The sequence below is a fragment of the Trachypithecus francoisi genome, unplaced genomic scaffold (assembly GCF_009764315.1).
Source record: "Trachypithecus francoisi isolate TF-2019V2 unplaced genomic scaffold, Tfra_2.0 Lachesis_group1, whole genome shotgun sequence".
Lineage (NCBI taxonomy): Eukaryota > Metazoa > Chordata > Mammalia > Primates > Cercopithecidae > Trachypithecus > Trachypithecus francoisi.
The window spans coordinates 48,253,557-48,268,350 of record NW_022681454.1 but is presented as its reverse complement, the minus strand read 5'-3'; the positions used below and the strand labels follow the sequence as shown (position 1 = coordinate 48,268,350).

At 36.0% G+C, this 14,794-nt stretch overlaps 1 protein-coding gene across 5 annotated transcripts in view; it reads right to left on the bottom strand.

Annotated features, from left to right (window-relative positions):
- The window catches only part of WDFY3 (WD repeat and FYVE domain containing 3), a 316,077-nt gene that overhangs the window by 97,369 nt on the left and 203,914 nt on the right, over nt 1–14,794 (bottom strand). For all 5 annotated transcript variants that reach the window (XM_033214193.1, XM_033214191.1, XM_033214194.1 and 2 more), the window contains 7 exons: nt 14,372–14,532; nt 11,401–11,512; nt 8,583–8,773; nt 7,014–7,166; nt 3,599–3,672; nt 3,354–3,515; nt 1,585–1,679 (listed from right to left, as the gene is read on the bottom strand). In XM_033214193.1, coding sequence (XP_033070084.1) covers nt 1,585–1,679; nt 3,354–3,515; nt 3,599–3,672; nt 7,014–7,166; nt 8,583–8,773; nt 11,401–11,512; nt 14,372–14,532 — 948 coding nt within the window. The remainder of the gene's footprint in view (nt 1–1,584; nt 1,680–3,353; nt 3,516–3,598; nt 3,673–7,013; nt 7,167–8,582; nt 8,774–11,400; nt 11,513–14,371; nt 14,533–14,794) is intronic.

Sequence of the window (14,794 nt, the reverse complement as noted above, 5' to 3'; positions counted from 1 at the left end):
TGAGTAGCTGGGTCTACAGATGCACACCAACATGCCTGGTTAATTTTTGTATTTTTTGTAGAGACGGAGCTTTGCCACGTTGCCCAGGCTGGTCTTGAATTCCTAGACTCAAGCAATTCACCTGCTTCAGCCTCCCAAAGTGTTGGGATTACAGGTGTGAGTCACCACGCTCAGCCCACATATTTTGTATACTTGAAAATAAATATTTCAGCAATCTTTAAAGTACTTTCACTACCTAACCATAATTAGTCAGCCTATATTAATTTAGAACTTAGAAATAATCTTTGTATTTGGTAGGAAAATGTAGTAGTTAAAAGCTTAGAATGCTGGTTTGGACTACCTGAGCTCCCATATAGTCAATGGTATGATATTGGATAAGTTTCTTTTACTTGTATCTTTTTGGGCTGCAGTTTCCTCCCTTGTATAATTGGAATAATAGTACCTATTTCATACGGTTATTACAAAATTATATAGAGCACTTAGTAAGTATTGAATAAGTGTTATTCATTGATCTGATCTTTATACTTCTCATCCACTGCTAATTTGCTTCATCAGAGAAATATCAACATCATTCTAAATGAATTGGCAGTAGGTAACAGTCAGGGGTCCTGAACCTGTCATTAACATACTGTGTGATCTGTAGCAAGTCACTTAGTTTTTCAAATCTCTCCATCTCTCCTTTGAAAACTGTAACCACACCACTTTCTCTTACTCATGAAGCACAGGAGAGGCTGTGCTCAGGAAGGACAGGCAACATGGAGAACCCCTTTGGGAGGAAGTGATACTACAACAGTTCCTCTCTACCCTCCAGGTAGATGGGGTTGTATGGATTTAAATGAAATAATCTATATGATACGATTTGGGAATAATGTAATAGGGTAATAATGTAAATAAGGCTGAACAAATATAAGATTCTGAGAATTTAATTCCAGAGGTCAACCTAAAAAAAGGTCCTTTCAATACATTCCAAGCAACTCTCCTGTCCCAGCATATACAACAGGAAAAACATATGGGAACAGAGCGGGGAATATATATATATACCAAATGAGGAAAGGTTTCCAAAATACGTGCTTGTCATGGACCCAGGAACTTACAACTTATGAAATTATTTTTATATTATACTTACATAAAATGATTCTAGTAAAATGTTTTTGTTCTCAGTGACTACTAAATATTTAACAGGGAAGTGAAAATAACAGTAATATAGATATATGGATATAATTTAGTTTAACAAGTATCATGTTTCTGAAGAGATATACATACATTAAAAAAATCAAACAATGTTCAAATTACACAGGAAGAATTTGCTATTTAAAGAAACATTGCTATGAATACTCTAAAAATAGGAAACATTTTATTTTTAAAGTGAAATTCACACCCTATTAAATTTTGTAGGCAATACTGTAATACTGCATATTATATAGGCTTGATATCAGAGAAAGGCCAAAAAATGTAACATAAGGAGAAAAGTTATACATATATTATACATAATCACATATAATTCAGCTCTAATTTGGGCCAGAAGAAAAAAAGGCATAATATTTAGTTGACCACTATCTTCTCCAAGCTCCAGAATCAACTTACCAGTGTCAAGCTTCTCTTCATTATTTATTTCCATTACTACAAATTTCTCACAAACTGCAAAGGTTGGCAAAGTAGAAGAAATAAACTGGCCAAATCTTTAAACAAAGGAAAACAAGATTATGGATTTTCTTTTTCCTCTTCCCAAAACAACAAAGTATAAAGAAACAAAATACAAAGAAATAAAACCAAAATAGAACTTCTTATCTTAACTAGCCTTTTAAGGACCATTAGGTGATAATATTTAGTTTGCTTCCTCTTGGACCATCCCAAGTAACATTGCATAAAATAATGCTTTTAAAATATGGGGAAAATACAGTTCTTTGAAATATGAATTCTTTAATGCACTAACATGCAAATGGTTTCAAAAATCAAACAACATGATCCATATTCGAATGTCCTAACATTAACTGGATGGATCCACTGTAGCCTAGTGGTTAAGAACTTGGATTTACATATATGATCAAATTCCTGGAGTAGGGGGAACAGGAGAAGAAAAAACACCCTGGCTGTATCACATTCTAATTATGTGGGTTTTGTTTCTTCATTTATAAAGTAGGGAAAAAAACAAAAACTTTTACACGTTTAGGTAATAATTTTAGCAAAGTGACCATTACAATGCTAGGAATTGCATTCTTGACATAATGATAATTATAATTCTCCAAAATAATTCTTAAGCTGAAGTTTTAAATCTGCCACCAGGTTTTTTTGTTTGTCTGAGACGGAGTCTCGCTCTTGTCGCGCCATCTTGGCTCACTGCAACCTCCGCCTCCCAGGTTCATTCTCCTACCTCAGCCTCCCGAGTAGCTGGGATTACAGGTGCCCACCACCACGCCTGGCTAATTGTTCATATTTTTAGTAGAGACGGGGTTTCACCATGTTGTTCAGGATGATCTTGAACTTCTGACCTCATGATCCGCCCACCTTGGCCTCCCAAAGTGCTAGGATTATAGGCGTGAGCCACCACGCCTGCCCCACCAGGTTTAAAAATATGTTTTGAATGCAAATTAACACAAAAGTGAGTGATTTACAAACTGTACAGATTAGAGGTTAGTCTATGAGAATAACTGAATAAATGAGTGTGATTTTACCTGAGATACTTGGTAGATCACATGAACAGTAGTGACCAAGTCCAGTTTAAGCAATTCTCTACTTGAAAAATATTCAATTGTGCAGTTTGTTTTTCTTGTTTTCCTTCTATAAACCCCAAATTTTCCAAAATGGGGGTTATCATGTGAACATAAGAATGCTTCTACAGACATGCCATCAATATGCCTTAAACCACATTTTGCATTGTCTGCAAAATAATACTTATATCATATTAAAAAGTGTGGATATGCAACAGATTTAAAATACCATAATCTGTTTGAATGAAAGAGAATAAAAAATAGAGGTGGCACACCCACTATTTTGGAGTGTATATGCATGCTTGTGCACATACACTTAAAAATTAGCAGGGCTTGGGAAACCGGATTGGGAACCAAGAATTCCTGTACTGAATACATTATATCCAGGCCAATTTCACTGGGCTAATTCCTGTATCTTTTCTCACCAATATTCTATTATTCACTAGTGGCAACAATTAGCTTTGCTCCATCAAGGTAAGACATTGTCTCACTCATGTTTTCCATGCGTCATATATATTTTGAATAGTATTAACATTACAGGTGTTACTACACAGTCATAAAAAACCAACTACATTCATCTCACCCATCTTAACCTCATTGGTACTTTTAGTTAATAAAAAGACAAAGACAAAGAAGATTTCCTACCTGAGCAGATCATTGCTGTTGGGAAAACCTTGCAGTAAGAAGCTCAGCACATTACTAATAGCAGCAATAGTAGGCTGGGATAAAGACACGTCTCGAAGAGTCAGGAGCAGCTTTGGGATTAACTGGAATTCTCTCATTAATTTGGCATTCTTTGAAGCTTCACTATAAGAGAAAGAAGATTGTATACACTGTACTATAACCTTTTCTATAGCTGAATAACTAAGTACATGGGTATTAATTAATACCTGGACTCTGTGAGCAGTTCAATAAAGTGTTCAAATAAGGAAAGATGAAGTTCATATGGTGCATGGAGCCAGACCTATAATAAATAAAAACAGTAGTATATTTAAGGTAAAAAAAAATACCCAAATGCCAAACCAACAAACAATACAGCAAATGGAACTTATTTCACTTTTATAATTATTATTTTATAAAGCTCTATAAAACCACTTATATAAATTGGCCAAAAAAATGACCAAAATGATGAAATTATCACACTTTTAAAAAGCTATTACAAATATCCTCATTACACTAAAGAGTGTAATGAAAAACATGAACATGATAAGGAGCCAAATGAAAGACAACCAAAGCCCCCAAACAAACCTCTAGACATGACAAATAAAATAGTTAAAATGAAAAATATACTGGATGGCATTAATAGCAGATGAGATACTTCGGAAAAACAATTCAATAAACTTGAAGACATAACAACGGAAATTATTCAGAATGAAGCATAAGAAAAAAATACTAAAGAGAAATGACCAGATTTAGTGTATGAGTGATTTGAGACAGTATCAAGCAATCTAAGATATGTGTAATTGGTGTCCAGAAAAGGGAAGGGAGTGGCAGGAAAAATCATTGAAGAAATAATGGCTAAAAAATTCAAATGTGATGAAAATGACAAACTCACAGATCAATAAACCCAAGCAGAAGAAACACAAAGTGGACAATGAAATGAATGACATCTTTAACGTGTGAAAACAATAAAAATAGTCAACTAGAATTCTATTCCATGCAAAAATATCCTTCAAAAAGGAAGAAAGAAATGGAAGACTCTTTCAGATGATGGAATTCACTGCCAATATTTCTGTAATAAAGAAATGTTAAAAAAAAATCTCCAGGCAGAAAAATTACACAAGATGGAAATTTAGATTTACGCAATGGAATAAAGAAAGCTATAAATACTATATATGTGGTCAAATAGAAAATAATTGCAAAATGTCTTTTGAAAATAATTGATCATTTAAAGCAAAAATAATACAAACTATTGTAGGGATTATAAATATATAGAAGTAAATGTATACAACAATAGCATAAAAATGGAAAGGGAGAAATGAAAGTCTCTTATTGCAAAGTATTTATAAGGTATAATATTCTTCAAAGATAGACTGAACTGTTTTAGATGCACACAATAAATTATAAAACAATCACAAAAAATTGTTTATGGCACTGCAATTATTTTAGTTATATTTGTCAAATGACTATTTTAAAAATTTGGTAAATTAGGTATTTATAGACGACTTGTGGTTTGGAGTAATTAGGATGCTATAAGAGGCCGTAAAGTCAGCAATGTACTATAAAATAAAGCCAAAATTTATTAAGCAACTAAATTTCTGATGTTTGTATATTGAGTTTTAATCAGAAATCTGAAACTGAAGATAATCCTTGATTTAAATGTGTCAGTTACCAGGTGAAAACAAAGTTAGGCTGGATTAGGTAGATCTTCTTATTGATTCCATAATCCTTTCTGTCTACCATCTCTGGCCTTTCACTAGTTTTAAATTATCTATTTCTTTGTCTTTTTCTTCTAATGGACTAAATGCCTTGAGTCGTGGACTCATGCCTTTTCTTTTCACATCCTTCATAACTAATACAGTGCTTGCCTCAAAAATATTCAGCAAGTGCTTTCTAAAAGAATAAGAGGTTTGGATATCAGAACTTTGAATACTAGGCTGAGAAATGTGTACTTTATAGTGTAGAAAAGGAAAATCAGTGCAAGTCCTTCAATAAATGACAAGATTATGCCTTTGAAAGAATGAGGTCCCAAGGGAATGTAGGACAACCTGAGCAAAGGGAAAAAAGAAGTGATAGTTATCCTAGTATGAATAGGAGAAGAATTGAGTAGGGCTTGAATTAAGATATAGCAGTAGAAGCAGAAAAGGCAGACTATGAAACGTGAAAGTAGAACCTATATGACAATATCAGACTGTTTACAGACAGGGAAGAAGGAAGCTGATGTTTTCAATTTCAAGCCTTGGTGACTAGGGGAACGGTGGTGTTATTAACATAAACAGAGAAGTCAGAAGGAAGAACTAATTCGAGGAGGGATGCTAAGTTCAGTTAAGGTGCTGGTGGGACACAAAAATGGAAGTGTTGAGCAAGAATTAGAAATAAGTCTGGAATTCAGATGCCAAGGTTAGAGATTTAGATTTGAGGATCAACTCCACAGAGATGAGACTGTCAGCCTAGGTAGGAGTTTAAAGGAAGGAAAACAACAAATATAGGAAAATGTAAAAAAGTAAAGATGGACATCTTTACAAAAAATAATGAAAACATCACTGCAAGAAAATAATAGAAAAAAATAGAAAGATATAAGAACCAGGATATTAATACCTCAAAGCTAGCAAAAGAAGTATAACTTGAAAGAATATGAGGGAAACAGACAACAGCCAATGTTACTGAGAGTTGGGGATACTGAAAACTGAGTACAGACCATAGATTTTTATTTAGAGGAAGCTTCTAGTAAGCTTTGAAAATACAATGTCAGTAAAGCAATTAGGGCACACTGTTTGTGAGGGATTCAATAACTGACAAAACAGAGCTTACAGTAGTTGTGAGGAAGAACGGTTAGGGCCTAGACACAAGAGTTTGCAAATACTAAGTGCTAGGCACTATTCTGGGCGGTAGGAACACAAAGACAAAGAAGATAAACACGATCTCCGCAATCATAAAGCCCATAGATCCTGCAGTTTCAAAGGGATATATTATATAAATTTAGTATATAGTAACTAACATGCAAAGTGCTGTAAACAAGAAATTAAATGGAAAAAGGATATGAGTGATTAAGTGCTGCCTTTAGAGAACAGAGTATAAGCTGTTAACAGTAATAAGCCAGTAGAAATGAAAATGCCTTTGAAAGAATGAGGTCCCAAGGGTATGCAAGACAGCCTGAGCAAAGGGGAAAAAGAAGTGATAGTTATCCTAGTATGAATAGGAGAAAAATTGATTAGGGCTTGAGTTAGGATATAGCAGTAGAAGCAGAAAAGGTAGACTATGAAATGCGAACATAAAATGAATGATATTTTACCATGCAGTTGTAACCAAAATTAGAGGTCTAGGTCCTATTTATCAAGAAAAAGTTTCTATTAGAATCGCCTGATGAAAATATGTTTGACTCACGTAATGCCACTGCCAACAGCAAATTAGCTGGTCAGGGATATGCACCATACCATTTCACTTCTAAAATATTTGCAAAATGGAATATCCTTGGAGGAAAGGAATCCCAGCATTATTCTACTTTTTATCTTTTACTAAATGATATTAACATGAATGTCACAAAATTACAGGACTTTAAACACATTTTAGAGATAAAATAGTTTATAATCATATGGAGTAAGAAATGCATTCATTGATTATATATGATTATGCTTATATACATACTTCAAAATCACAAAGGAGGTCCTGGAAAGCAGTCGAATTTGGAATAATGGAGGTCTCATGTCCACTATCAACAGTTCCCACCAAAGAAAAAGTTAGATGGAGGATGTGGCTGTTAAGAAGGGAACGTTTCTTCTTAAGCAACATTGCCAGCAACTACAAGACAGTAATACACGTGCCTGTTGATAAATCATCATGTATATTCTTTATACACACACCCCAACCCCCCACACACATGCACAGAATCCTATGTAGATGATTTCTGAGATTTCAAAGTTACCTTCTAAATTTTTATTATGGCAATATGACATTAGGTAAAATCTGAAAAACAAAGGGATCCTAACACTATTATTAAAATATCCACTTTTACATTTACCCTTTCAATTTTAATATAAGTATGTAAATAATTACCAACATGTGCATAAAATTGTATGTGTAATGAAAACATCACAGTAAGAAAATAAAATTGTATGCACATGATGGTAACTACTTAACTATACATCTTTTTCTGTATATAAACTTTTTTTTGCAATATAGTTTTCATAATTACAATTTTAAAAGGTTGAATGATAGTCTATGCAATGTTTAGAGTATAATTAGTCATTCTCTCATTACTGGTATATCTAGATTGCTCTATTTTTTCATGATAATGCTGCAATAATCATTTTGAAAGTTTTATAAATGAAAACACTTATGAAATAGTATAATTAAATCTATACAACACAGTAAACAGTATATTCATTATCAATAAACTAATGGCTAAACTTGCAGAAGGCATTTGTACTTCATGTATGATAGGAGGTTTTAATCTTTCTTCAAATATTTGTTCCTCTTCCTACAAGTGATTTTTTGTCTAATTCTGGTACAGACTGTGGATACATAAATGCTGCATTTTTTTTTTTTAGGTCTTGCTCTGTCGCCCAGGCTGGAGTGCAATGGCGCAATCTTGGCTTACTGCAGCCTCCGCCTTCCAGGTTCAAGCAATTCTCCTGCTTCAGCCTCCGGAGTAGCTGGGATTACAGGCACATGCCACCATGCCTGGCTAATTTTTGTATTTTTAGTTTTCAGGAATAGCAATGGTACACTTATTATGTAGTGGCTTTCACATCTCCTGAGTAAGTAACAGAGACAAAAGATGGTAGGATGTGAGGTGGAGGGGAGAGACAAGGTAACAGGGAGAGCCCTGAATCTTCTATGGATTTGGCAATCTTTTGAGAAAGGGGGAATAGGACCCCATTTCATTTCATTCCCATTTTCACAGAGAAAAACAACATTCAAACCAGCAAACCTTTGTTCTGAAAATATATTCAATGTATTAAAGCTATATTGAAATAACGTTGCCGAACTCAAGTGTTTAGTAAGATTTGATAAGACAGAAGAAAGAGGATAAAGCAAATTAAAGAAACAATACAACTTTCATTGAACATATATCAGTTTTCATAAAACTACTGGCTCTTTAAGTTTACTTGGACAACATAATTCTTCTAGAGTTTGAAACAACATGAAAGATAATAAAAAGCAGGGTATTTTAGGTGCCAGGTGAAGTGAAGGCAAAGTTTTACAGTTACAAACCTGGTAGCCCTTGATTCTTTCCATTTCTTTGCTAGCTAGTGGGTTACTCTTGACCACACAAACCAGGGCCTTGACTGCTGCATATAACCCTTCCACATCAGAGGCCATGGCCACCAGGCCCAGGATGGCTGCAGCTCCACCAATGTACTGCAAAGTAGTGGCAACAGGCTTAGGGACAAATGTTCTTACTCCTGATTAAAAGATAGTGAAAAATAATTAAGATAAATTCCCTATGTGAATAAGAACTATACACATTATTTTGAAAAGTTTTTAATTAGTAATGTTTTATTTTAAAAATATCTTCTGTCTATAATGCAAATTCTAGGGAAAGCATTAAAGGTAGGATTTGGGACAAGGCCATAAAGGCTGGCTGGGCACGGTGGCTCACACCGGTAATCACAACACTTTGGGAAGCTGAGGCAAGTGGGTCACAAGGTCAGGAGTTTGAGATCAGCCTGACCAACATGGTGAAACCCCGTCTCTACTAAAAATACAAAAATTAGCCGGGTGTGGTGGCACGTGCCTGTAATCTCAGCTACACAGGAGGCTGAGGCAGGAGACTCACTTGAACCTAGGAGGTGGAGGTTGCAGTGAGCCGAGATCGTGCCACTGCACTCCAGCCTGGGCAACAGAGGGAGACTCCATCTAAAGTAATAATAATAATAATAATAAAAGAAAAAAGAAAAAAGCTAATCTACATACTTTTAGAGAAGACTGGGTGTAGAGGAGTGAGCAGAGAAGAGCAGGGCTTTTCAGCAAGCACAAATGTTTCTACTGTGTAGCTTTGGGCTGTACTCAAAAGTGCAGTGGTCTTGAGAATGAATTTCTGAGTCAGTGAGAGTGCCTTACTAGAGTCTGCTGGGGAATAACCTTGGGGACAATAAAAATCACTTTAACTCTGTGAACTGGGGAACAGCTTGGAGAAGCCATCCTGGTGGGGATGATGTACTTCCTATAGATAAACCAAGCAAAGCACATTACTGACCATTACCCAAAGCTTCTCTTGGTTAAGTAATCTGCATAACAGTACATCATTGACTTTAGGAGAGTGTAAGTTTATAGAAACACAGTCCTGGAACTGTGTGTCAATTAAAAAAAATCACACCTACATTCCTAACATTTTAAAGAGGCATTATTTGAATGTCACTTGCCTGCTGACCAAGATAGAGATTTTAAAAAATAAAACTAACATGCATATTATATTTCTATGTGCTCTGCAGTATTCACAATACTTTCTTTCCTTCTTTTCCATTTTTTTTTTTTTTTAGGCAGGGTCTCGTTGTCACCCAAGCTGGAGTGCAGTGGCTCAATCACAGCTCATTACAGCCTCCTGGGCTCAAACAATCTTCCTGTCTAGGCCTCCCAATGTGCTGGGATTACATGGTGTGAGCCACCATGCCCAGCCCACAATACCTTCATATATTACAGTGCTGGATTTTGAAAACTAGCTCTAAGGTAATTAGGGCCAGGATTACTAGTTTATAGACAAGAAAACTGAAGTTCATAGAGCTTAACTGTATGGCATAATATCACACAGTGACACAACAGGGGCTGGAACCTAAGTCTCTGAACTCTTTATTTACTGCTCACTGCTCTTTCCGCTATACCACAGGTCTGCTATACTTTTGAAAAGGACATACCACAGTGCTCAATAAGCATTTTTTGAATAAAAGAACACTACCATATGCTTTAAAGAAAATTTTCTTCAACGAGATATTATCAAAAAAGAAAAACAAAGATTTATGCAATTCACTGGGACAATAAAAATTGCCAATGACTGATAAACATGTTGGATTCTGACCAGCACAATACTAACTTTTTATTAATCTAAAAAGGAACCAGTATTATATATTGATTTGCACATTAAAAGGCACAATCACTGGTTCTGAATTTTGAATGGCCTGATTGGTTTATGTCTCAAGATCCTATCTAACAAAAAAACAAAAACAAAAACAACGTTTTAAGCAGACATGTACAAGGCTCTGTAGAATGTCCACTCTCAACTTTCATTATAGCTTGAGTCATAGTGTTTATCTCAGAAGCTCTTAGTTCTAGCTCATTTCTAAATTAACAAAACTCATGAGCTATATACCAAATCATGAAACAATCAATAATAGTTCTGAATTTTGATACCTGTCACTAAATGTAATTTGAAATTTACCTAAAAATTACATGAAATTATATAGTCAGTGCTGATCATTACTGACAAGAAGGAAACAGTGGGATTTTTTTTTTTTTTACTTTAAGTTCTGGGATATTCTGGGATACATGCACAGAACGTGCAGGTTTGCTACATACGTAAATGTCTGCCATGGTGGTTTGCTGCGCCTATCAATCTGTCACCTAGGTATTAAGCCCCACATGCATTAGGTATTTGTATTGATGCTCTCCCTTCCCTCGACCCACTTCCCCTGACAGGTCCTGGCATGTGATGTTCCCCTCCCTGTGTCCGTGTGTTCAGCTCCCACCTATGAGTGAGAATATGCGACATTTGGTTTTCTGTTCTTGTGTTAGTTTGCTGAGGATGATGATTTCCAGCTTTATCCATGTCCCTGCAAAGGACATAATCTCATTCTTTTTTATGGTTGTACAGTATTCCATGGTGGATATGTAAAAGTTAGTGGGATTTTATGAAAGGTTATTAATTTTAAGTTGACTGGAATTTGAGATTGTTATATTTAATCTCTGAATACTGCACGTACACTATAGGTCAGGGCTGTACAATATGAAATTAAATACTGCCCCTCAAGTGAGGAAAGTGAATGCAAACTTGATGGCAAACAAAGAAGTCTGAAACAACAAAGACAAGTCCACTCACCCAAGTATCCAATCAGAGCGGCCCCAATTGTCCGTGCAGATCCATTAAGATGTCCTGCTGAATTGTGTATCAACTTCACAGGAGTGGCATTCTCATGTGAGGAAATGCCTAACTGAAAAATAGGAAAGGAAAATAATGTAATTATATAAGAACAGTTTCAATGTTTTGATTGGAAAAAAAACCAAACACATGAATGGTAACATATCTTTTCTTTCCTCCCTTATCAGAATACCGAAAAATGGCATTTAGGTCCAGCCTGATGGCTCATCCCTATAATCCTAACACTTTGTAAGACAGAGGAAAGGGAATTGCTCGAGTTCAGGAGTTTGAGACCAGCCTGGGCAACATGGCAAGACCCCCATCTCTACTAAAATGCAAAAAATTAGCCAGGCCTGGTGGTGCATTACTCAGGAGGCAGAGGTAGGAGAAACACTTGAGCCTGGGAGGTCAAGGATGCAGTCAACGGAGATCGTGCCACTGGCACTCCACACTCCAGCCTGGGTGTGTTTATTTTTGGAAATGTACAAATGCTTCCAAAGTGTGGAAACTCATAGGAGGTAAGTTAAACACAATTTACTGAGATAAAGATGGCGAGAGGATTTTGAGATACAGCTTCAGGGGTCTTTCTGAATGAAGTTCTTTGGTAGTTTAAAGGTTGTTATCACTAACTGCCTCACAGTATTTCAGATCAGTGAACATATGAGCTTTATTCCATATCCAAGTAAACGTTAAGTTATCCAAGAGTTTATAGATAAAATTGCCTACATAAAGGAATCTTACATTTTAGTACATTCACACATAACACAAGATCTATTTTCAAGTCAAATATAACTTTAATTCTGTTGTTCACTATAGAGTTATGTACAGTTTATGTTCCTTAGATATGTACATGTGTCAATATATGCATGTATGTACACACACACACAGACACACACACACAAAGCTCTCCGTAAGAGTTGTCAATACTTACAGTTCCTGGTCTCTTGATTTCCTTCCCCTTGGACTTTGCCTCCGGTAATCAGCCAAAATGGCTTGTCACACTCACTGACTCATAGTCAGTCCTCACTTCTCATCTTACTGTGACCACTTGAGACATTTCCACAGTGAATCCTTGATCTTACAACATTAGGCCCTCCTGGTTTTTCTCCCTTCTCACTGATTGCTACTTCTCAGTCTTTTCTGGTTCTTCTTGATGTCCCCAACTCCGTAACACTGGAATGTCCCAGGTTTCAGTCTTTAAAACTTTCCATTTCCCTATCTACGTCTATGCTTTGGTGAATACATGTAGACTCATGGCTTTAAACACCACCTGTATAAATGAACTCCAGATTCATATTTTCAATGGCCTTGAAATCTCTACTGAGATGTCTAATACACTTCTCAAACTTCTAAAACAGAATTCTCAATATTCCTCCCAACTCTACTCTTTTTGTAGTTTTCACTAATCACAAAATTTGACTCCATTTTCCCAGCTGTTCAAGCAAAAAACCTGGACTCCTTAACTCTCTCACCTTTCACACTCATTCCACATTCTATCACCCAAAACTGCTAGGTCTACTTTTAAAATATACCTTGAGCCTGGTGGGGTGGCTCACACCTGTAATCCCAGCACTCTGGGAGGCTGAGGCAGGCGGATCACCTGAGGTTAGGAGTTCGAGACCAGCCTGGCCAACATGGTGAAACCCTGTCTTTAATAAAAATACAAAAATCAGCTAGATGTGGCATGCCTATAATCCCAGCTACTCAGGAGGCTGAGACAGGAGAATCACTTTAACCCGGGAGACAGAGGTTGTAGTGAGCTGAGATGACACCATTGCACTCTAGCCTGGGTGACAAGAATGAAACTCTGTCTCAAAAAAAAAAAAAAGTGTATATATGTATATATACACATATACAAGGTGTGCGTGTGTGTACACACCTTGAATCTGATCATTTCTTATCACCACCACTGCTATTGCCCAAGTTAAAACCATCATCATCTCTCATAGGAATTATTTATCGTATTGGCCTCATAACTTGTCTCCCTACTACTACCTTTGTTTCTCTTCAGTCTATTCTCAATAGAAGTCATAGTGATAAAATGTAAGTTACAGCATTTCCCTCCTATGTCTGAAACTCTATAATGCCTCCCATCTTTCTCCATCAAAGCCAATGTCTTTACAATTGCCCCATGAATCCTAAACAACCTGGAACCCATCACTACTCTGGGCTCCTCTCCTACTGCCTGCGCCCTCTCTAATTTTATTCCAGCCACATGTCTCCATGGCAAGCAAGCATACAGTACTTTTCTCAGGGCCTTTTCACTTGTATTCCTGGAATACAAAACACTCCCATACCCATAGGTATATCCCATGCTCCCTATTCCTATGGCTTGTTACCTCATCCCTGTCAAGTCTTTGTTCAAAGTTCACCTTCTCAGTAACGTCTCCTTGGACCACCATATTTAAAACTTGAAACTTCTCTTTCCCCTTCCCTGCTTTATTTTACTGCATAGCACTCATCACCTTCTAACATACTTTACGATTAGGTTATTTCTTTAGGTATGATCATCTGTCTCTTCCACTAGAATGCAGGAAACATAAGAGCAGAAATTTTCTTTTTATCCACTGCTATGTCCTGAACTGAATGTCACCTGGCACATAATAGGTCATTCATTAAAAAGCTGAGTTGTAGCCTTAAAAACAGTAATTGTTTTCATTAGTTTTCTAAAGTTAAATTTCTTAATTGCCAATATAAATATAAAAATTAATATGAATTATGTACTCATAACAGAAACTGTCACTTTTCCAAATTAAGTTACATATCTACATGTGTTTTGGCCTGTATTTGAAGTCAATTAACCAAACACAAACAACACATGAAAGGCATGATTTTTAGCAATCACTCATAATTGAGTAGTATCCATATGAGACTCTGAGATATGTTCCCAGTGAGAATCAGCCATAGTACACCAAGAAATCATCCTGCCTACCTGCTTAGCAATGGCTTTGCTATCCAATTTGTTATACACTTTCCGGATTCTTGCCACTGTTAGAGAAGACACAGAGAGTGCATAGAGGCCAAACGACACCTTCTCCTCTGGTACTAATGACACAGGGGATGGCACTACCCCTTCGGATTTTGCATCTTTACCTTCAAAAGAAGAATAATTCTTTTCAAAATCATCAGTAGTTCTCATCTTAAAATAAGCTTTTTATTCTTATTATCCTTTTTAAATGAGGAGGCTTGAAAGTCCTAAAGTAGAATAAGAGAGGTAAACTTAAAAACTGTGTTACTTCTCAGCTCTTCATTTATTTCTTTAATTAAAAAATGGAAAAAGAAATCTAGCCATAGAGTTCTACATTCTAAGTGCTACTCTTAAAACATGTTTAAAATATAGCACAATGTAAAGGAA